Source organism: Sceloporus occidentalis, unplaced genomic scaffold (genome assembly GCF_023333645.1).
Source record: "Sceloporus occidentalis isolate IW3139 unplaced genomic scaffold, rSceOcc1.0.p SCAF_3, whole genome shotgun sequence".
NCBI classification, from domain to species: domain Eukaryota; kingdom Metazoa; phylum Chordata; class Lepidosauria; order Squamata; family Phrynosomatidae; genus Sceloporus; species Sceloporus occidentalis.
The window spans coordinates 189,018,384-189,040,194 of NW_028316983.1; the positions used below are offsets into that span (position 1 = coordinate 189,018,384).

General features: G+C 41.5%; 1 protein-coding gene across 4 annotated transcripts in view; it reads right to left on the reverse strand.

Annotated features, from left to right (window-relative positions):
* SLC35D4 (solute carrier family 35 member D4) overlaps window positions 1-21,241 on the reverse strand; it is a 58,550-nt gene extending 37,309 nt beyond the window's left edge. The window contains exons 1-4 of one of the 4 annotated variants that reach the window (XM_089517170.1): window positions 20,755-21,234; window positions 16,959-17,005; window positions 12,477-12,554; window positions 3,452-3,533 (exon numbers count right to left, since the gene is read on the reverse strand). In XM_089517170.1, the coding sequence (XP_089373296.1) occupies window positions 3,452-3,533; window positions 12,477-12,554; window positions 16,959-17,005; window positions 20,755-20,826 (279 nt within the window). In that variant the 5' untranslated portion in view covers window positions 20,827-21,234. Of the gene's footprint in view, window positions 1-3,451; window positions 3,534-12,476; window positions 12,555-16,958; window positions 17,006-20,754 lie in introns of all 4 variants that reach the window. The other 3 variants (XM_089517171.1, XM_089517173.1, XM_089517172.1) reach the window with 3 other exon arrangements.
* Between the last annotated feature and the right edge of the window lie 570 nt (window positions 21,242-21,811).

Sequence of the window (21,811 nt, forward strand, 5' to 3'; positions counted from 1 at the left end):
AGTACTTGCAGTCCAATTTCATTTTGCAGAGCGTCATGACTTAGACAAAATTTAGATTCTAGCACAGAGATAGGCAGAGTTTTGTGCCCCCCAGGGTAAAAAAAAATGCCTCCAAAATGTGGCATATACTAGGGTTATATGGAAGCTACTTCCACCACCTTGTCTGAGTCCTCCAACAGTAAAAGCAAAATCTGTGGTTTTTTTCAAATACATTCTTGCCCAGAAATGCCCTCTAGGGGACCTGGGAGACATTTCCACCACATCCCATCCCTTGACCAATTTAGGTTCCAGATAAGCCTTTTTTGAAACAGCATGTGAACAATAAGTGACTTCCACTCACTTTTTATTGTGGACCTGTGCTTGGTCCGAAGGCCCAAAAACATGGTCTCCTGGGGGACCAATCTAGTCCCCTAGCCTTCCATTCTTACTCTAGGACAAAAGCTTTCAGGCACACAATGCATAGTGCAACTGCTCACATGTCTATTTTGAAACATGTCACGAAACAAAGGGCTGGGTTGCTACATTTTGCTCTATAAATACTTTTGAAATTTAAAAAGCTGGATATTTAAATATTTATATCCCCTTCATATTCCCTCTTCAGTCACTGACTGAAGGGTGATGGAGCACACAGAAAAGTGGCATATAGAAGAGGGGTTTGCCGCTGGATCTGGCCTTCAGGACACAGATTGCCCATTCAATTTCTAAATTATCTTGTAAGAAAAACACTCAAGGCATGTCCCAGACACACAGTTTTATATAAAATTGAATACTTGGATTATGGTAATACTTTTATTAGATATCAGGGAATCTTCTTTTAAATTCTTCTTCAAAATTCAATTTTTGATTTTTTTCTTTTGTATAAAAAACCTTCTACTCTTTCAATTTTTCCCCTGATAGCATTTATATTACAAAAGGAACATATGGCTAGGCATTAACAAACTGCTTGGATCTAAGAGTACAGTAGCTATATAAGGTTCTTTTTAAATATGTAAGAACTTGCAAAAAACAGTTTTAAACAAACAATGAGACAAACCAGGTGTAAAGACAGCAAGTTAATTTCACCAGGATCAAACCAAAAACCAAAAACCTAATTTCATTGTTGGGCTGCTTTCCATTTCTTCTTCTGCTGAGTGAAAAAGTTAAAAGGAGACCAGTGTCTAACATAGGCCTTTTATGCTAGAGCACAATAATCGGAAACTTAAAAAACAATGCTTTCCTAGGAAAGCTGACACCAGACTTTACATTCTTCCTTTTCTGCAGACATATTAACACACACACACAACTGTTGTGCTATTGGCTCTTCCTTGAGCCAAGAGAAATGTGTTCTCCTGCCAACAATGGCTCCAGATTGCCCAGCTCTGCTAACCTTCACCAGATGTTAACTATCTTTGGCTATATTTTTTGTAGTTTTAGTCTTTTATAAAGGAAAGCACAGTATATTGGGCTTGCCAGGTAGGAGGGGAAAGTTCCCGTCTCTTCAATCCCATTCTCCCACCAATACATTTTACGCTTCATGATAAAGGCTATGAAAACTCCATTCAGCTCCAAAACTAGATTCTGGAGGAAGGAAAAGAAATAGGCAGACAGACACAGACACATAGAGCTAAGGAAGAATGAGTCCAACAGACAGTAGCCTGGTTGGGATAGAACGTTTAGCCAGTTTTATGATTCTTCCTGATTAAGAACAATCACACTGGATTAGAACAAATGCCTATCTAACATTTTATTTACACAGTGGTCCATCAGTTTCCTATGGGAAGCCTGCCAGCAGTATATGAAGGAAACAGCATCATCCTTCTAAAATCACCTAGTAATTGAAATACAGAGGTATATTGCCTCTGGTACTGGAGGTTATAGACATCCTAACTAGAAGCCAGTGATGTCCTTAACCTCCTTGAAGTTATCCAGAACCCCTTTAAACCCACTCAGTTTGCGAGCTGTGTGGTTCTATTTTTTGTCACCTCCCCCCATAAATGCACACACCACCTGTGACCTCCAATTATCTCCCTCTTCCTGCTCAGATGCCATTCCATTGGATGCCTGCACACAGTTGCACATTTGATGCATCGCTTGTACAGTGCCTTGATGCATTGTTGTACCAAGTGATACATTCACAAAGCACAATCATGGAAGTCCCCATACATACCCCCTTCATCCCATGCCCCCCGGTTGGACTGTCTTGTTTGTGTATGTTGTAGTTACATCCATTGCATTATTTGCTATTGTGTTTTTGCTTTGCCGCAGTTCCGTACTGGTGCCAGGTGATGGTGTATATTAAGTTGGAGTATCCCAGCTTCTTTTTGCTCTGGTTTTTAGCCCTAGAGCATGGCTTCCATTTGCTTTCCACCTGGTTTCACCTTGTGCTTCGTCTAAACATCCCACCATCAAAGAGGTTACAAGCCGCTTTATTTGGCCAGTGTGGACTACCACATGGTTCCATCCTGTGGAATCCTGGGATTTGTTCTTTGGTGAGGTGTTCAGCCTGCTTTATTAGAGAATCCTGGTGCCTCACCAAACTACAAATTTCATATATCACTGATATAGTTGTGACATAAACAACTAGCAAAATTAAAATGATACATTTAAATTACAGTATCATAGGCACATAATAAATGTGTTTACATATACAGAGTTTTATGAGGTTAAAGTGAAATTTTGGTAAAACATGGTGTTTACAAATAAAATTCTATTTAAAAAAATAAATGTCTAATTTTTAAATTCAAATAAAAAAAAAACACCAGGGACCTATACTTTCTCTTCCCACTGAGCCCCATTTCTTCAGCATTTTAAAGAGATACAGGTGACTGCCACAGCTCATTTCTGCCTAAAGGCAGATGTTTGAGGAACATCGGTGTCACCTTCTGTTAGGGTGCCATCTGGTGTGGTCCGCACCTCCCACACACCCCTAGTGACACCACTGATCTAGCCTACTTGCTTTTAAACAGAAGAAGGATGCACAGCAGACTGGAGGATAAGCCCTGGTGCCACAGCAACTCAGAAGAAAGGATAAAGCAACTAAGTACAGTAAATCCACAGACCTCCTAGAGACTCCTTGCAGGTTGCAGTAACAAATCAATTAAGACTTGCAAATGGTAGCAAGCTGTTGCTCTCCAGCTAGCTAGAGATTTGTACACAATCCTTTCCTCTTGCCTGGAGCTGAGCCCACCAAACTGGAGAATTTGCATCTTTGTCTCCCATCTAGAGATGACTCACACAAACTGAAGGTTCTGGGGCAGGCCTGGAGATCTGGCAACCACATCCTCCGAGTTGATACTGCATAAAGACTCTAGAAGTAGTTGGAAGTTTGCAAATTACTTTCACTACTAAGTCAATGATTTTACCCTTAGCATGCAATTTGCGGTTTAAAAAACAAACCTGTTAGCACGGACAATAAAAAGGCATGTCAGACAATAAAAAGGCATGTCGGACCCAACTTGTATCTATATCTTACCAATCTCGATAAGGCCCTGGAACCTGAATAAATAATGCCCACAAAAAGTGCAGAAGCTGGAAGCCATGATAGAACTTCAGACCTATAAAAACAAATTGAGCTTGCAGTTAGAACAGTTACATTCCCACGCCCAGAAAAATGCCTTCAAGTTGTCTTTTAGCTTATGGCAGCCCCATGAATTTTATAGGGTTTTCTTAGGCACGAAATACTCATAGGTGGTTTTGCCAATTCATTTATCTGAAATATAGCCTGGAGCACCTGGTATTTATTGGCGGTCTCACATCAGGTACTAACCAGGGTTGACCCTGTTTAGCTTCCAAGACCCGACAGGATCTGGTACCTTTGTATTTATGCCCTACATTGAAACTACCAACCTCTAATTATAGGCTGCAATCCTACACACAGTAACAGAAAAGAAGTGCCATTGAATTCAGTAGGGCATACTTCTGAGTGGAGTGTATATGTAAAGAATTACTGAGTTTTATTGGTCATTCATGCTGTTGAATGAATACCTAGGGTAATCTTTTTAAAAAGCAGGAATCTCTTCCTGCTTTACTTGCACTGAAATTACCCGAACCGATTGATTAAGTGTGTATCCTATAATACTTTTTAAGGCCACTGGTCATAGTGGAAACTTATCTGAATCAACCGGGCATCTACTGTAATTCCACTGCAGCTAACTTGAAATCAGATGCCTACTCAAAACAAGCAATGCAATTTCAGCTTCAGTAACAGTGGAAAAATAAAGCTGCAGAGCCTGAGAACTAGATCTTTGTACAGAAAACAGAGATCACTGACCACAATGTGAAGTATTAGGAATCCCTGAAATTCTAGCATGTCCAATACCAAATGTAGTGGAAAGGGCCATTAGAACTGTTCCCATGAAGTAACTGCACGAAAGGGCTCCTTTTTTCAGTGCAGGAAAAGAATGTCTAACACGACAGGAAATACTTGAATACCAATCATCACTCTCATCTATCAAGCCAAACACAGATCAGACTCAAAGCCTGTTATGATTATGGCACAGTTTGAGATATTTCTTCACACGTAGGAAGAAATATACCACTTAAGTGAAAAGGATGAGAAACTGCACCACACTCCACTTACAGTTGGCCCTCTGTATCCATGGATTTTTTTATCCACGGATTCAAGCATTCACAGAGTGAAAATATTCCAAAAAGTATAAATTCCAGAAAGCAAACTTTGATTTTTATCATTTTGTATGAGGCGCCATTTTACTATATCATTGTATTTAATGGGACTTGAGTATCCACGGATTCTGGTATCCACGGGGGATCCTGAAACCAAACCCCAGCAGATATCAAGGGCCCATTGTATTTATTTGCACAGCACTCTTTATTTTTATTTCTTACACTTCCACCCCCTCTCCTCCATTTCTTGCAATGAGGTCAAGGCAGTGAATGTAGCTCTCCCTCTCTCCACATTATCCTAACCACCTTGTGCAGTAGGACAGGGAGAGAGGTTCATAGCTTGGACACTACAGCTTGAATCCTCAAATTCCAAGAAATATTATCATCATTATTATTATAATTGAAATATTTATATCCCATCCCATTTCCCAGGATTTCAGACTAGTGTACAAGTATAGTGGGTCCTTGGTATCTGCTGGGGTTTGATTCCAGGACTCTCTGTAGATGCCATACTCTATGGATGCTCAAGTCCCATTAAATACAATAACATAGTAAAATGGTGTCTCTTGTGTAAAATGACAAAATCAGGGTTTACTTTTGGAAATTTATGTATTTTAAATAATATTTTCAAGCCATGGATGGTTGAATCTGTGCATAAGGAATCCGTGGATACCATGGGGCTGACTGTAAAGTCAATTAATCAATTTTAAAATACAATTTAAAACAATAAAATAATCTATACAGACTAAAAGCACACTTTAAAAACTACATAGATTGTAACAACATCATCCTGCAATAAACCTTAGATTTGAGAGTACAGAAAAGGTGAATACTAATGATGAGATAATTTTGACAAGATATGAGGTAGATTTAATGTAAAATTTAAAATCTTAAGGTCCCTCTAGGTCTAAATGAATATCTTGACTGTTTCTATCCCTATATATTTCCTCTGAGTTTTTCTACAGTCACATTTTCTTAAGCCAGGTTACATTGATGTGTCCTTGAACTTTATCTAGCTAACCCATTTTTCTGACAATATGCTGACACACAAAAATCTTTAGCTATAATTCATGTTTCTTTTTTTGTCCAGTAAATGCTATGTGAGTTTCAACTCCAGAAATTTCTGGAATTAAATTTCAAGTACCAGTAGGCATATGGATTTGGCATCAACGCTTGAAGCTCAACATGTCCAAAACAGAGCTTCTCGATTTCCCACCTAAGTCTACTCTTCAATACTACTTTTCTGTTTCTGTTGATGATATTTTTATTTGACCAGTCCAGGAAGCTCATGGTCTTGGTTTTATTTTTATTTTTATACAATATTGCCAAAATCTGACCATTTCTCTCTGCCTCTACTGCCAAGATTCTGGTCCATGCCCTAGTGGTATCACAACTTGATTTCTGTAACATCCTTCTGGCTGGACTTCCTCTTTCTCATCTCCATCCTTTATTTTCTGTCCAGCATTCAGCTGCACACATTATTACAGACGCCCACCGCTCCAACCATATCTCATAGAATCATAAAATCCTAGAGTTGAAAGAGACCATCTCTCCTTTATTATCATCCCTTCAATGGCTCCCCCTCCCCTTCTGTATTGTACTGTATTCAGTACAAGCTCCTGTTGTTGACTTTTAAAGCCCTGCGTGGGCTGGCCCCTCCTTATTTATCAGACCTTCTTTCTCCTCATCTTCCAACCCATGCCCTGGTAGTCAAGGTCTGCTTTTTCAGCCTAGGATTTTCATTGTCCCATCTCGGCTTCGTCCCTTTTCACTTGCTGCCCCTCACTCCTGGAACCTCCTTCCCCCACGAGAAGCACGGGTCATCACTTCTTTAACCAGTTTCAAAACTGAGTTGAAGACCATCCTGTTCAGAGAAGCGTTCCCAGGCATTGATTGACTATTATTTGTTATTTGACATTTTTAATTTATTGCCTGCTTTATTTTATTGAACCCTATCCTGTATTGTTATGTATTGTTATGTATTATTTATATGTATTATGCTATTATTTCTTAGATTGTATGCCATGGGCAGGCTTACTTTATCTTTTTATTGTTTGTATGTACAGTGCTGTGTAAATCTACAGTGCTATATAAATAAAGCATAATAATAATAATAATAATAATAATAGATCCATATGAAGTATACAAATAATTTCATATATTATAAAATTGTATAATGTTTTATTGTTTATTTATATATGGTCTCTTTTTATGCTTTTTATTTTTTTCTCTTTTCTCCTTCCTCTTTTTTTGTTTTATGTTGTTGTCCTATTTTGTATATTTAGAAACTTTCAATAAAATTATAAAGAAAAAAATAAAACCATTTAAAGGTGGTTATGAGGCAGGGGCAGCTGGTGCCTTTCAGTGGAGAAGTGAATCCAAGTTTTAATCCAGGCTTGAAAGGTGCTCTCCAAATCACCTCAACACCATGGATAGCTCCTTTAAAGACAGGCAAAACATAGAATAGATTTACCACCCCACTGACCTGGGAGCCTGTGAATGCAGGAATGTCTGACACCCAGTGCGTTTATTTAGAGGACAAAAAATGTTGGGAGAATATATATATATATATATATGCAACAGCCTACTTTCAGATTTTAACATAATTATAATCATAATTATAGTCTCATGTGCAGAATATGTATCACAATTCACTTTAAATTGGGGCGAGGGGGGGGGGGGTAGGCAATCTGTACTTATAAAAACAAAGCCAAAAGGAAGTTTAGGCAGGAAGAGAACCATGAGTAAACAACTCCTTAATCCTAAAGCTCACTTAACAGGGTGAAAATCTCATGACTTGCACATAATCTGAGTTCTGTGTCATTACGTCTGATCAGAATTCTTGACATTCCAGTATTATTTTTTCTTTAAGTTGCTAACTAATATAGACACACACAAAAACATTGCTGCTTGATTTTTGGATTGCAGTAGTGGCACTGAATGTCTTTTACTAGAGATGCCAGATAAACTAGCTATGCCTTTCACATAAAGCCTTTATATAGGAGCAACACACTGGCTGAAGAATCTGTTGTGGTGCCCTGGCTGTAGAATATCCTTCCTTTGGAGAACTGATTGCTGCTGATCCTGACTTCATTTCAGTATCAACATTAAAACAGTATATTATTTAAAACATGTGGACTCATCCAAATCTGTACATCAGGTATGGGGAAAGTACAGGCCAAAGGCAGCCCACTTATATGGACCCATCTCCAGAAATCGCCAAACCTCCTTTCCCATCATCATCATCATCATCCAAGGCAATATTTGAGGGATGTTCATCTGAAAATGCTCCCAAACTGCACACAAACATGGTGGTTTCAACTCATCACCCAAGAGGCTCTCTACAGCCCTCAGACCAGGGACGTAGCTAGGATTTTAAGAAGGGGGGGGGGGGTCCACACTAAGTGCCACCATTATAGTGGGGCTTGAGTGCGGCGGCGCAGCAGCACACACCATTCATTTTTCTAATGGAAGGGGGGGTCCGGACCCCAAGAACCCCCCCCCCTTGGCTATGTCCCTGCTCAGACCCCTAAAAATGGCTACAACTGTTGAAAAATGTATAAAATGGTATCCAGAAATGGCATTCTGATGTGCCCAGGAAGCACGGGCCCTTGCAGGACATAACTGGCCTGTTCCTCCTATGAAGTGACCTATCCCTGTTTTGCATCATCATAGTTTTAAAAGTGTTTTAACTTGTTAATTAAGATATTCTTAGACTGTTCCAAATCTTTACTACCTTAAATTGCTTTAAATATTTTAAAGTGGTTTTAATTATTGTTGTTGTGTGCCTTCAAGTAGTTTTCGACTTTACTCACCCTGAAATCATATGATATAGGGCAGGATACAAATATTTCAATAAATAATTTTTAAAAAATAATCTATTTCTTCTATACTTTGGTAATATCTCATATGGACTACTGAAATATATTTTACATGGAGCTTCTTTTGAAGGTGATTTGCAATTTGCAGCCTGTAGAGAAATTTAAAGTCTTTTCCTGACAATTCCGTCTCAGATATATTATCTGAACAGGGTTCAGAAGCAAACAGAAAAACTGCTAATGTTGACTTTTAAACACACTACAGCCTAAAAACACTAAGCAGTCCTCTGGGACTCGTTTGTTGGACATGCTGTGCTTTGATTCCCATCTTTTAATAATCAACATAGGTATAGAGCTGGAAATTATGTTTCCTTGGTTAGCCTGACATCTAGTGGAGTTTTGAACAACTCCAATAACAGATAAAAATTATCGAAGCTATTAAACACTGCTTCTTTTCTGAACAGGAAAATCTGGACGCCTCCTTCTGTCTCACTTTTTTAAAAGCCCTCTTTTGTGTCTAAATTAACCCAGAGAGGGCTAAAATGTGGTGCAATTTACCCCCAGATCACTTAGGGGGCATTGGAGGACACCCAAGGTTAAAAAAAAAAAACCAAATCAATCAAAATATTGTAGCTGGGAGATGCAGCATTCCCAGGTCATTCAGAAACTGTGGCCCCGTAACAGTTGCTGAATCAAGTATTAGGGGTAACAAGAATAAATGTTGCATACATGCAGTCAGCCCTTGATATCCACTGCAATTTGATTCCAAGACTCTTTGTGGATACCAAAATCCATGGATGCACAAATACCATTATATACAATGGGGTAGTAAAATGGTGCATCCCTTATATGAAATCACAAAATCAAGATATGATATGCTTTCTTTATTTATGTGTGTATATATGTATATGAATATTTTCAAGCCATGGATAGTTCTCTGGATGCAGAATCTGTGGATACAAAGCGTCAAGTGTATACAGCAGGGGTCGGCAACCTCCGGCCCGTGGGCCGGATCTGGCCCGCGGGCGCCTTTCCACCGGCCCCCAGTCCCTCCCTCCGCAGAAATCACCGCCGATTTTGGCGGCTTCGGCTGCCATTTTGTCCTTCAAAATGGTGGCGAATTCTCGTGCGGCCAAAAAGGTAGCATGAGATTTCGCCGCCATTTTGAAGGGCAAAATGGCGGTGCCCATTAAGTGGCCCGCTGCGGCCTCCGGAGCCCTGAAACGGGGCTCCAGGAGCTGCAACGGGCCTGTGGGAGGCCAGTTGCCGTTGCTGGGGCCCTCCAGGAGGGCTCCTGCAATGGCAGCGGGCCTCCCAGAGGCCCGTTGCCTTCGCTGGGGTCCTCTAGGAGGGCTCTGATGGCGGCAGCGGGCCCCTAGGAGGCCCGTTGCCGTCGCTGGGTCCCTCCAGGAGGGCTCCTGCGATGGCAGCGGGCCTCCCAGAGGCCTGTTGCCTTCGCCGGGGTCCTCCAGGAGGGCTCCGATCGCGGCAGCGGGCCCCTGGGAAGCCAGTTGCCATCGCTGGGGCCCTCCAGGAGGGCTCGTGCGACAGCATCAGGCCTCCCAGAGGCCCGTTGCCTTCGCTGGGGTCCTCCAGGAGGGCTCCGACGGCGGCAGCGGGCCCCTGGGAGGCCTGTTGCCTTCGCTGGGGCCTCCAGGAGGGCTCCAACGGCGGCAGCGGGCCCCTGGGAGGCCCGTTGCCGTCGCAGGGTCCCTCCAGGAGGGCTCCAGCGGCGGCAGCGGGCCCCTGGGAGGCCAGTTGCCATCGCTGGGGCCTCCAGGAGGGCTCCGACGGTGGCAGCGGGTCCCTGGGAGGCCAGTTGCCGTCGCTGGGCCCTCCAGGAGGGCTCCGACGGCGGCAGCAGGCCCCTGGGAGGCCAGTTGCCGTCGCTGGGGCCCTCCAGGAGGGCTCCTGCGACGGCAGCGGGCCTCCCAGAGGCCAGTTGCCTTCGCAGGGGCCCTCCAGGAGGGCTCCGACGGCGGCAGCGGGGCCCTGGCGTCAGGGGCCAGCAAAGACGGGGAGGCCTCCAGCACTGGTGGTCCCCGCCGGCTCTTTCCTGGCCTCTGACAGGGCCTGGGGCCCCGTCAGGGGCCGGCAAAGAGGAGGTGCCCTGGCCCCTGGGGGTGGAAGCTCCGCCCCTGGGTGGAAGCTCCGCCCCCAGGGGGTGGAAGCTGCACCCCCCCGGCTTCGGCCCCCCAGTTGTCTGAGGGACACCAACCCGGCCCCCGGCTCAAAAAGGTTGCCTACCCCTGGTATACAGTATGCATTAGAGCAGGGGTCGGCAACCTCCGGCCCGCGGGCCGCGCGGCAGGACCGGCCCCCGCTCACTACTGCCGCCGATTGCCGCTGCTCCACAGCCACGAGAGAGGTTGGTTCATTGGGGGAGGGGGGTTATCGGAAGCTACACCTACTACCTGTGCCTTTCTGGGTTGAGAGTGTGCATGTATTTTCCTTGTTTTGTGGCCTTCAGGTAGCTTCCATGCTGCAAATGCTTTTCTTATTATGCTTATATTAATTATGCCTTGGTATCTCTTTGCAAAATCCCCCCACAATGGGATGCTTGCACCTTTCTGGGTTGAGGCAAGGTGTGCATGTATTTCCCCCCTGTTTTGTGGCCTGCAGGTAGCTTCCATGCTGCAAATGCTTTTCTTATTATGCTTATATGCCTTGGTATCTCTTTGCAAAATCCCTCCACAATGGGATGCTTGCACCTTTCTGGGTTGAGGCAAGGTGTGCATGTATTTCCCCCCTGTTTTGTGGCCTGCAGGTAGCTTCCATGCTGCAAATGCTTTTCTTATTATGCTTATATGCCTTGGTATCTCTTTGCAAAATCCCTCCACAATGGGATGCTTGCTCCTTTCTGGGTTGAGACATTAAGCATGCATTTCCCCCTGCTTTGCATATGTTCCCATTTTGTTTTTTACTTCAAAATATGTTTGCAGTGTATGTAGGAATTATTTCTTATTTTTTATTTATTTAATTTTTTAAAAATTATTTAATTATTTATTTTTGGGCTTCGGCCGAAGGAAGGGACCGAGGAGGAGAGGCCAGGCACATGCCTCCTTCTCCTTGTGGGGCTTCGGTGGAAGCTCCACCCCCAGCATGTGGCTCTGCCCCTGGAGGGAGGAAGCTCCGCCCAGCATGTGGCCCCGCCCCAGAGGCTGGAAGCTCCGCCCCAGCAAGTGGCTCCGCCCCCGGAGAGTGGAAGGTCCGCCCCGGCATGCGGCTCCGCCCTGGAGGGTGGAAGCTCCACCCCTGGCATGCGGCTCCGCCCCCGGAGGGTGGAAGCTCCACCCCGGCTTCGGCCCCCCAGTTGTCTGAGGGACAGCAACCTGGCCCCCGGCTCAAAAAGGTTGCCTACCCCTGCATTAGAGTAACAAGAACAGAAGTTCATATTAAACATTTACCACAAACTGCCTATTTGGGGTCCATTTGTACCATATGAATACATGAAACAACTTCTTTTACCATAAAGCCATGTTTTATCACGTAATTTTACTTGCTGTTGGGAAACTTTAAACCAAAGTACTGACAGTAATTTGAGATTTACTTTTCTTGTTTAAACATCAGAGTATATTCCCCCACAAACAACCAAATATTCCTTCAAACATTAAAAAAATACTGTTCATTATTGGGAAGAGTTATTAGAAGGCTGAGTGTTGATCTTAGGCACTGCTAAAAATGAAAAATTTACAGTTTGAAACTGCATCTGATACAAAATGCTAAGATATTTGCTTTTGGCATTTGGTAAATGAAATTATCTGCCATACGGATACACAACAGAAAATTGGTGACACTGCATGCTATCGTATGATCATGAAATATCTATATGTATGGTGTAAAAACATTAAGGAAAGATTCTAGTTACAATAGGCATGTAAAATATTTGTCTGGATTTTAAAAAGTATCTCATTTTGATGTTTTTGCAACATTAAGAGAAACATACACAAATGTGTACAAAACAGAATCTGTGATAAGGTGACAGTTGATATTAATAAGAATTCCACAGCACACTAAGCAGAACTGTATCATTCTGATTTTGCCATTTCATCATACCTTGAGCTGATGCAAATTTCCACCCAGCCGATCTTCCAGGAAATGTGTAGGAGAAATCCACCTACTAGTGTCTGCCATCTGAAATTGAAACATGCAATAATCACTTTCCCACTCTGAACTGAAGCAATTAACCTAGCCTAGGTTAATCATTGTTAATCATACTGTAGCTTCTTTCAGAAGATATAGTCAGCCTGATTATATGGCACTTTAAGTCACTGGGAATGCAATATGAACATCAACAAAATCTAATTGGCAGTGGGAATTGCTATAGCTCAATTTGGTGGCAAGCCACATACTTTGCATATAGTATAGATAATAGAGAACTGTGGTCTGAGAAAGCAGATTTCTATACTCTTTATGCTCCTTAACAGCATGCAACTTCAGCTGCTTCAGAGGCGGTAGTAGACATATCTTACTATAGCCAAAGCTGTGGATGAAATGGAGAAAAACCACCAAACTATGTGTTACAAGAATCTTGAATATCAGATATATCTCACTCACTACAAGCTCAAGGGAGCAGAACTTTTTCTCTTTATTCAAAGCCATTTTCACAAGTGTTACTGAAAACACTTTGATCTAAAGCTGGTTTTTAATTCCAAGTATAATAGACTTATTGAATCAATCAGAACTCAATAAGTAAATAAGCATAAACCCGAAATTTTCTTATTAAATATGTTGGAGGATGAGATAGAAAGAAGATTCGGCAAAATAATTTTCTACATGTTAACAGCTGCCAGATTAACGTACGCAAAATACTGGGGGAAAAAGAAAGACATTATGTTGGAAGAATGGATTCTCAAATTGTTAGAAATGATGGAAATAGACATAATCTCGGAAGGATTAAGAGATAATTCAGCCATAAATGCAGAAGCCAAAGAAAAAAGGAAGCAGGATAGAAAGGTCTGGGGAAAATTGTATAGTTACATAAGGGGAAAATGGCCTAATATACAAGACAAAATCTAACAAGGTACTTACGTAGGTAAATCAGCTTAAAAGAAAATGAAAGGTTTAAGAAAGCAATATAAACAAGGAGAATGAATTAAGATCAGGAAAGTCAAAAGTGTTATAGGTGAAGTCAAAACAAAACCAGTTACTACTAATAAAAAGATAGACAACTAGAGTCAATAAAATAAACGGTAAGGGTTCAGACCAAGGAAGTCAGTTTTGTGTTGTCCAGTCTAGGGAATGTATGAAGAGAAGGAGTATGGAAGGTATTTTAAGTATAGGGGAGGGGGAGGGGGGAGGGAAAGGGATGATAGAGATGAATGTTATTGGTTTATGTTATATGTTATATGTTATGTATGTGTACTTTATTTGTAATAAAAAAATAAAAAAGAACTCAATAAGTAAATGTTTTCCATTAGCTGAATGGGTCTACTCTAAATGGGACTAACAATTTGATTAAGGTCTTTGGTATTTCCACCAATTTGCAACCTAACTTCGGCTCTACAATTATTATTTTAATTTTTTTTAACTACAACTCGTAAAATCTCCTAATTAGTACATCCCGTGACTATGGAAGGATTCTGGAAATTGTAGCCCAAATATTAATTTCCCTAAGATCAGCTTATAGCAGAAAACCTATAAAGCTGTTGGGTGAAAAATTAAATCAAAACGAACCAAGAATCCAAAAGGAGTGGGAAGGAAGACAGGTCCACCTCTGTCACACTGCTGAGAGGTTTTCCCTCCAGCTTCCAGGTACTACTGTTATGACTGCAGAGGAGGAAGAGCAACCACGAACACATCCCCATTGTGCTGGGACTTAGCTGCTCATTAATTTCCATCTCTTGCTTGTCCACTCCCTTTTCCATGTGGGACATAATTTATTTAGATTGTAAGGCTAAGAGCAGGGATTGTTGAATTAATTATTTATAACTGCTCTAGGTACCTTTTGGATTGAAGGGCATATATGAATGCTTCAGATAAAATGAAAACACAAGTCCCTACTGAATCAGAGGAAAGGCCCATCCAGTCTAGCAGCCTGTGCCCCACACCACCACCAACTAGATGGCTTAGAAGCCAGCTAGAAGGATTTGAGGTACAAGACCAGTTGCCATAACCACAAAGAAGGACAAGGCTCCACAAAATGTAGAGCATTCAAGAAAAATATAGGACATGACCAAATAAAAGTTAAAAACACTAATATCAAAGTAAATTCATGCTGTTTGTCATGCTCAAAATGAAGGACATTTTGAACTTCCTCCTGGACAGAAGGTTGAAACTGAGGACATGTCCTGGAAAAGGAGGGTGTCTGGTCACCCTGCCTTGCACTATTGTGTTGATGCTGTGTGCCTTCAATTCATTTCCAACTTATGGTGATCCTAAAGCAAATCCATTGTGGTTTTTGACAAGATTTGTTCAGAGGGGGTTCTTCTTGCCTTCCTCTGAGGCTGGGAGTGTGCAAACAATCACTGATACATTAACATGCATTAAATTTTCCCAGTCTTCTTTTTATAGCCGTCATCACATTTTGTGATGGTGAATTTCACATACTTAACCTTTTAAAACTGTTCTGTATGAATTGTTTAACATCAGTCATCTATCATGTGCACTCAGATCCCAAGCAATACCTTTAATTCTCACTGAACTACACTTGCTCCTTGGAACCCGCAAGGGATCCATTCTGGACACACACACCCCTGCGAGTTCCAAATCCAACACATATTCAAGCCCCATAGGCTTGAATGGGGTGCGTGCACTGGGGTTAATGGTAGTCTCCCCTCCGCAGATTTTCAAGTCTGCAGATCTCAAGTCCGCAGACTTGGAGGGGTGACTGTACTTCCTGTGGTGTTTTGGGGAAGATCCCACAGTGTACTAGGGGACTGGTCTGCTATCAGATGCTAAGAAAAAAATACTACATACTGAACATTTAAGCCACACACACATCAATATAGTGGGCTCTTGCTAACTGCTGGGGTTTGGTTCCAGGACCCACTGCATATACCAAAATACATGTTCAAGTCCCATTATATCCAGTGGCATAGTAAAGTGTAGTCCCTTATATAAAATGGCAAAATCAAGATTTGTTTTTAGGAATCAGATACACTTTTTCAAGCCATGAATGATTGAATCTGTGGATCCAGAATCTATAGATGCGGAAAGCCAACTATACATGCAAAGGACAGTAGTCCACTCTTATCTGCGGGGATACATTCCAAGACCTTCTGCAACGGATGCCTGAAGCTACAGAGAGTACCAAACCCTATACTGGCAATGTTTTTGGACCATAATTGACTGCAGGTAATTGAAACCGCAGAAAGCAAAACAACAGATAACGGTGGACTACTGTTATATGCATTTATTAAAACTCTGACTGTTCAAAAAGAAAAAACCACTTGTGTTAATTATGAAAGATCACACCTTACTGGCTGGAGGATTCTGGGAGTTATACAACCTTTTCCAAATTCTTTGAAAAATGTTTGTACGTGCCTTGAAAGCTGCCTGTTGACTTATGATGATCTCATGAATTTCATAGCCAAAGAATACTCAGAACTGGTTTTGCCAGTTCCATCCTCTGAACTATAGCCACAGCATCTGGTACCTGTTGCCAGTGTCCCATTCAAGTACTAGCCAGGGCTGACTGTGCTTTAGCTTCAAACATCAGATGGGATCTGGTATCCTTACAAAATTTAGGCAGATATTCATATTTAATACTGCTATACTGTATATTAAGAAACGTGAGACTAGTTTTACTTGATTTACCAGACTATGGTCCAAAACACACTGCAGAAATAATCCAGTATGAGACCACTTCAACTGCCCTGGTTCAGTGCTAGGGAATCCTGGGAACTGTAGTTTATTGTGGCACCAGGGCTCTCTGACAGAGAAGGCTGAATGTCTCACAAAACTACAGTTCCCAGAATCACCTAGCACTGAGCCAGGGCAGTTAAAGCAGTCTAAAACTGGATTGTTTCTGCAGTGTGTTTTTGACCTATGCTATACTGTCTTGAGACCACAATCTACAATAACAAGAACTCAGTGAGCTTCTTTTGTAGTTGCTTGACAGTGATTCTGAAGAGCTGATGAATGTTCCCTCAATAGGATCTAGTAGAATTCATTGGTGTCCTTGGCCAAAATCCAACTGCCAGTCTTAACAAAAATAGAAACGGTTTATCAGTGAGATTAATATAAGTGGTGACTTACTATCCAGCTATTGATTCAGTGAATCTACTCTACATTTGAGTAATAATTAGATTTAGATTTTTGGTTTAATGGGCAGGCTATCAGAAAATTATACACCCCTTTTCCCCTTAGCTAAAGAGAGGAGGCTGGTGGAAGATGTGTTCATATGGATCAGCAGTTTTGGACACACAAGAAGGGAGTGATGAAAGCAGAAGCAGGAAGCATGTAGCAGAACAAAATATAAAAGTGTATCTAGGTGAAAGAAAAAGGAAGTTATATGTAATACTGTACTAACAGTAATATCCTGATTAAGACTCTCTCTCTCTCTTTTTTAAAGAATAATTTTAAAATTATACTTACCCTTGGAAAAGGGTAGGGTAGGTGAATTTCAGGACAGACAAGACATACTGGAAAACAAATATCAAGTTAGAGGACATTGCTTACCCAAAATACACACAAACATACAGGTAGCAGGTGGGAAAGTATAGTAACTCTTACAGGAAAACTCACCAAGGGACTGTACAGATTGCCTCTAAGGAGCAACAGAAGGCCGCCCCTTTCTTGGCTGCATCGGGGCTGCGACAACCTCACACCACGGCCCTGATCTGGCCTCTGTAGGCTGCAGAAAGGAGACGCAAAAAATGGCTCCTTTTTGCGCCCTCCAAGGGGTGCCACAGCAATGACGGCACGGCTTTATGATGCCCCTTGAGCACACGCCATCATGGCACCATGGGGGCAGAGTTAGTGCATCCAGTGTCACCACACTGCACCCTGACTCTGGCTAGACCAACGCTTTCTGACGGTCTGTATAGGGCCTATGTTGTACTGATAGCATTCTATTTAGGTTAAAGACCTCCTCTTGGTACAGGGGCGGGCGAACCATGCAACTCCTAGAGCTAGTATGGCGCAGTGGTTTGAACATTGGACTACGACTCTGGTGACCAGGGTTCAATTCCCAGCTCAGCCATGAAACCCACTGGGTGGCCTTGGACAAGTCACACTCTCTCATCCTCAGGGGATGGCAAAGGCAAACCTCCTCTGAACAAATCTTGCCAAGAAAACCCCGTGATAGGTTGTTTTGCCTTAGGGTCACCATAAGTCATCAACGACATGAAGGCACACAAACCACACTGCCTCTTGTACTGGAGGTAAAATATAGTCATCATGACTAGTAACTACTGATAGCCTTATCCTCAATTAATTTATCTGTTCCCCTTTGAAAGCTATTCAAGTTGACAGTCATGACTAAATCTTATAGTAGTGAATTCAACAGTTTAACTGTACAGCACTGTGCAAACTATATAGTACTGTGCAAATTTACAGCACTTTATAAATAAATATATAATAATAATAATAATAATAATAATAATACATTTTGTGAAGATGCTGCTCCCTTTAACTGTCTTATCTCTCCTGTTCAGCTTCAGTGAATGTCCCTCAGTTCTAATATATTAGAGAGAAGCTTCTTCCCTTCCACTTTCTCAATACCATTCATAATTTTTATACTCCTCTATTGTGTCTGCAACTAGGAGGATGAAGTGGCACTATACTCATGTGTTATCACTGGTCCCCGTGCCAATTGCAAAGAGAAGTAGGGCCACAGTACAGGCATCATTCCAGGTCACCCTGCCCCAAATCCCTGACTCCGAGACCCGCAAGCCTCGGAGAAGTCGGGGTTGCCCCCCATCCCATTAAAATATTTACCGTACATAATGTCCCACCACTCTCTCAGGCATGGGACAATTTTGCCATTTCTCCCTCTCTTTGGGCCATTTTAGGCTAAGAAGAGACTTTTTCCAAAAGGAAGCAAACCAGAAGCCAACTCGCAGGTTCAAGAAACAGTTAACACTTTCCCCATCCCTGGCTGGCTTGCTTTACTCTCCTTTACTCATCTCCCCCCCCCCCCCCCATAAACTAATCTGCTCTAAATGTTCTGAACTTTTCTCACAAAGGAATTGCTCCAGCTCTTCAATCAATTTGCCTGTCCTTTTCTCACCTCTGTGATGTCTTTTTCTTCCAGGTATGGGGATATGAACTGTACCCATAAAGTGAAATACAGTGATACCATAGACTGGTATAAGGATAGTATTATATTGTTAATTTTTATATTTCTAATACTGCCCAAGTTTGCCTTTTTAAAGGCAGTAACATCTCAGGTTGACTTTTTCATCATGCTGCTCTGGGAAGCCTTTTGGCTACAAGGCAGGATGTATACACCTCAAATAAATAAATGTCTTGGTCAGTACTGCCAGTTCAGAACACATCAGTTTTATGTGTGTGTGCATGTGTAAGCGTGCATGCATATGCATTAGTGTGTGAAGCTGGGATTTACTACATTTATACTTCCTTACATTTAAATGAATTGTATTTGCTATTTTAATATTAATCCCCTCAGTTTGGAGGGAACATTTTGGAGCTGTTTATAATTTCTTTTTTGCTTCAAGTGCTTTATGTTTAGTGTCACCGACTGATTTGGTCTTCTCTTTACAGATTTCTAAATAGAGGAGATCAGGGTTTGAGTCCTCTCTCCATCAAGGAAACTCATTGGGAGACCCTGGGTGAGTCACACACACTCAGCCTCCAAAAGATTATTTCTACAGTGTTTTGGACCTATAGCTGCATCCTCAGTGCAGAAATAATCTAGTTTGACCCCACTTTTAACAGCCATGGCTCCGTACTATGGAATTCTGGGATTTTCAGTTTTGCTGTTAATTTTTTTATTTCATTACATAAAATATACACACGTACATAAAAAAGCTCTTCTTTACTTATACAGTACTGTACTTCCTTTTCTTCATTGCACTTCCTTTTCTTCCAGTCTTGGCCATTTGTTACAAATTTTGGTTTATCTCGTAATATGTTTGCTTTCTTTTTCTTTAACTAACTATCAAAATAAGCAGCATATGTAAGACATTTTGATCCATCTCTTATATTTAATAATCTCAGTGCCTCTTTTCTTAATTATCCTTCTTGCCTTATCTACATTTTGCTGACCCTTGTCTACCTTTGCTATTTAAACTTTTTATCTATAGCTCTCTTGTTTAACGTATCTTCCTATAGGTATACTATATATCAGTAAGTACGAATGATAACGAATAAAGAAATGCTACAAAAAATCTTAATCCATATAAATATAATTGAACAATTCTAAATAAATGAATTGTTCAATTATATTTCTATGGGTTAAGAATTTTTGTAGCATCTCTTTATTCATTATCATTCGTACTTACTGATATATAGTATACTCATTTTTTGGTTTTTTTCTTTTATTTTTGACTATCTTCCTATAGGGTCTATATGTTTTCAATGCAGTATTTTTTTCCATAATTACAAATTTACACGTAATATGTTGAATAAAGTTGTCAACAAAATTAATATGTCTTACTTCCCCTAGTTCTCTGACAATAAATATCTTTTGTTCCATTTTAATATTGCATACAGTCTTATTCTTCCCTGCAGTCAGTCATTCAAAAGACATTCTCAGTCTTAACATACACAATAAATGCATACTATTACTCTTATAATTGTGTTTCCCATTTTGTACATTTTACTGTTCTTATTCTTAGATATTCTTGCTCTTTTCTTTTTTGTATACATTATAGTATATACTTGGTTGCCATCCTCTTTCGATTAAAGCAGTGATTCCCCAAATTGTGCTCTTTTAAGGGATTTTGGACTCCAGCTCCCAGAATCCCACACTATTGTCCAACACGAGGCTTCTGGGAGCTGAAGTCCAAAATCTCTTAAAAGAGCACAATTTGGGAACCACTCAATTAATTGCCCTAGCTCAATGCCAGGGAATCCTGGGAACTGTAGTTTTGTGAGACATTTAGCCTCCTCTGCCACAATAAACTACAATTCCCAGGATTCCCTAGCACTGAGCCAGGGCAGTTAAATTGGTCTCAAAGTGGATTATCTCTGCAGTGTGTTTGGGGGCCACACTCTTTAATTGGGATTTGCAGTTCTGAGACACATTCAGCCTTCTCTATCAAAGAGCTCTGGTGCCACAACAAACTACAGCCCCCATGATTCCACAGCACTGAGCCATGGCAGTTAAAGCGGTGTCAAAGCGGGTTATTTCTGCAGTGCGGATGCAGCCTGGATCCAAATTGACGGGAAAACACTAAGCTAAATTCCTCCTCCTCTTCTTGCTCACCTTGTTGGTGATATAAGAAGCCAAGAAGAACAAGCAGAAGGCGAGACCCGTTGCGGGTCTCTTTAAAGACATCAGTCAAAGCATGGCGCCTCTTCAGGAAAGAAGGAAGGCAGGCCCCAGCGGGGCTCCCTTCTTCCTGCAAGAGGCTGCCATGATGGCAAGGAGGCCTTGCCCCTCAGGGCTGCTCCAATAAGGCGCAGAGGCAAAGGCCCAAGAGGAGGCCTCCTTAAAGGGGAAACAACAACGGTCCCAAACACACTGCAGGGACAATCCAGTTTCAGGCCGCTTTAACTGCCCTTGGCCCAATGCTAGGGAATCCTGGGAAATGTAGTGTTTGTTTGGGAGACATTTGAGCCTTCTCTGTCAGAGAGCTCTGGCTTGTGGGGAGATCTTGTGTGGCACCTCTGAGATTGACTGAAAGAAAGAAATTGGCACCTGGAGCTTTCCTAGGCTTCACTCTACTTCTACTACTTCCTCAGATGAATTTGGAAATAATAATAATACCAATACTAATAATAATAATAGCACCTTTGAGACTGACTGAAATAAACTGGCAGCAGAAGCTTTCCTAGGCGTCAGTCTACTACTTCCTCAGATGCATTTGGATATAATAATAATAATAATAATAATGCAGAGATCTTATAGCACCTTTCAGTTTACTTCCTCAGATGCATTTGGTAACAGAACAAACTACAATTTCCCAGGATCTGAGGAAGTAGACTGGAGTCTAGGAAATCTGATGCTGCCAATTTATTTTACTTCCTCAGAAGCATTTGGATATGATGATGATGATGTAGAGCTCTTGTAGCACCTTTGACTGACCAAAAGAAATTGGCAGCATGAGCTTTCCCAGGCTTCAGTCTATCTACTTCCTCAGATGCATTTGGATATTATAATAATAGAGATCTTGTAGCACCTTTGAGACTGACTGAAAGAAAGAAATTGGCAGCAGGAGCTTTCCTGGTTTCCAGAGTCCTGGTCCAGCACTCCAAGCAATATGCCACACTGGCTCTATTATTATTATTATTATTATTATTATTATTATTATTAATATAGT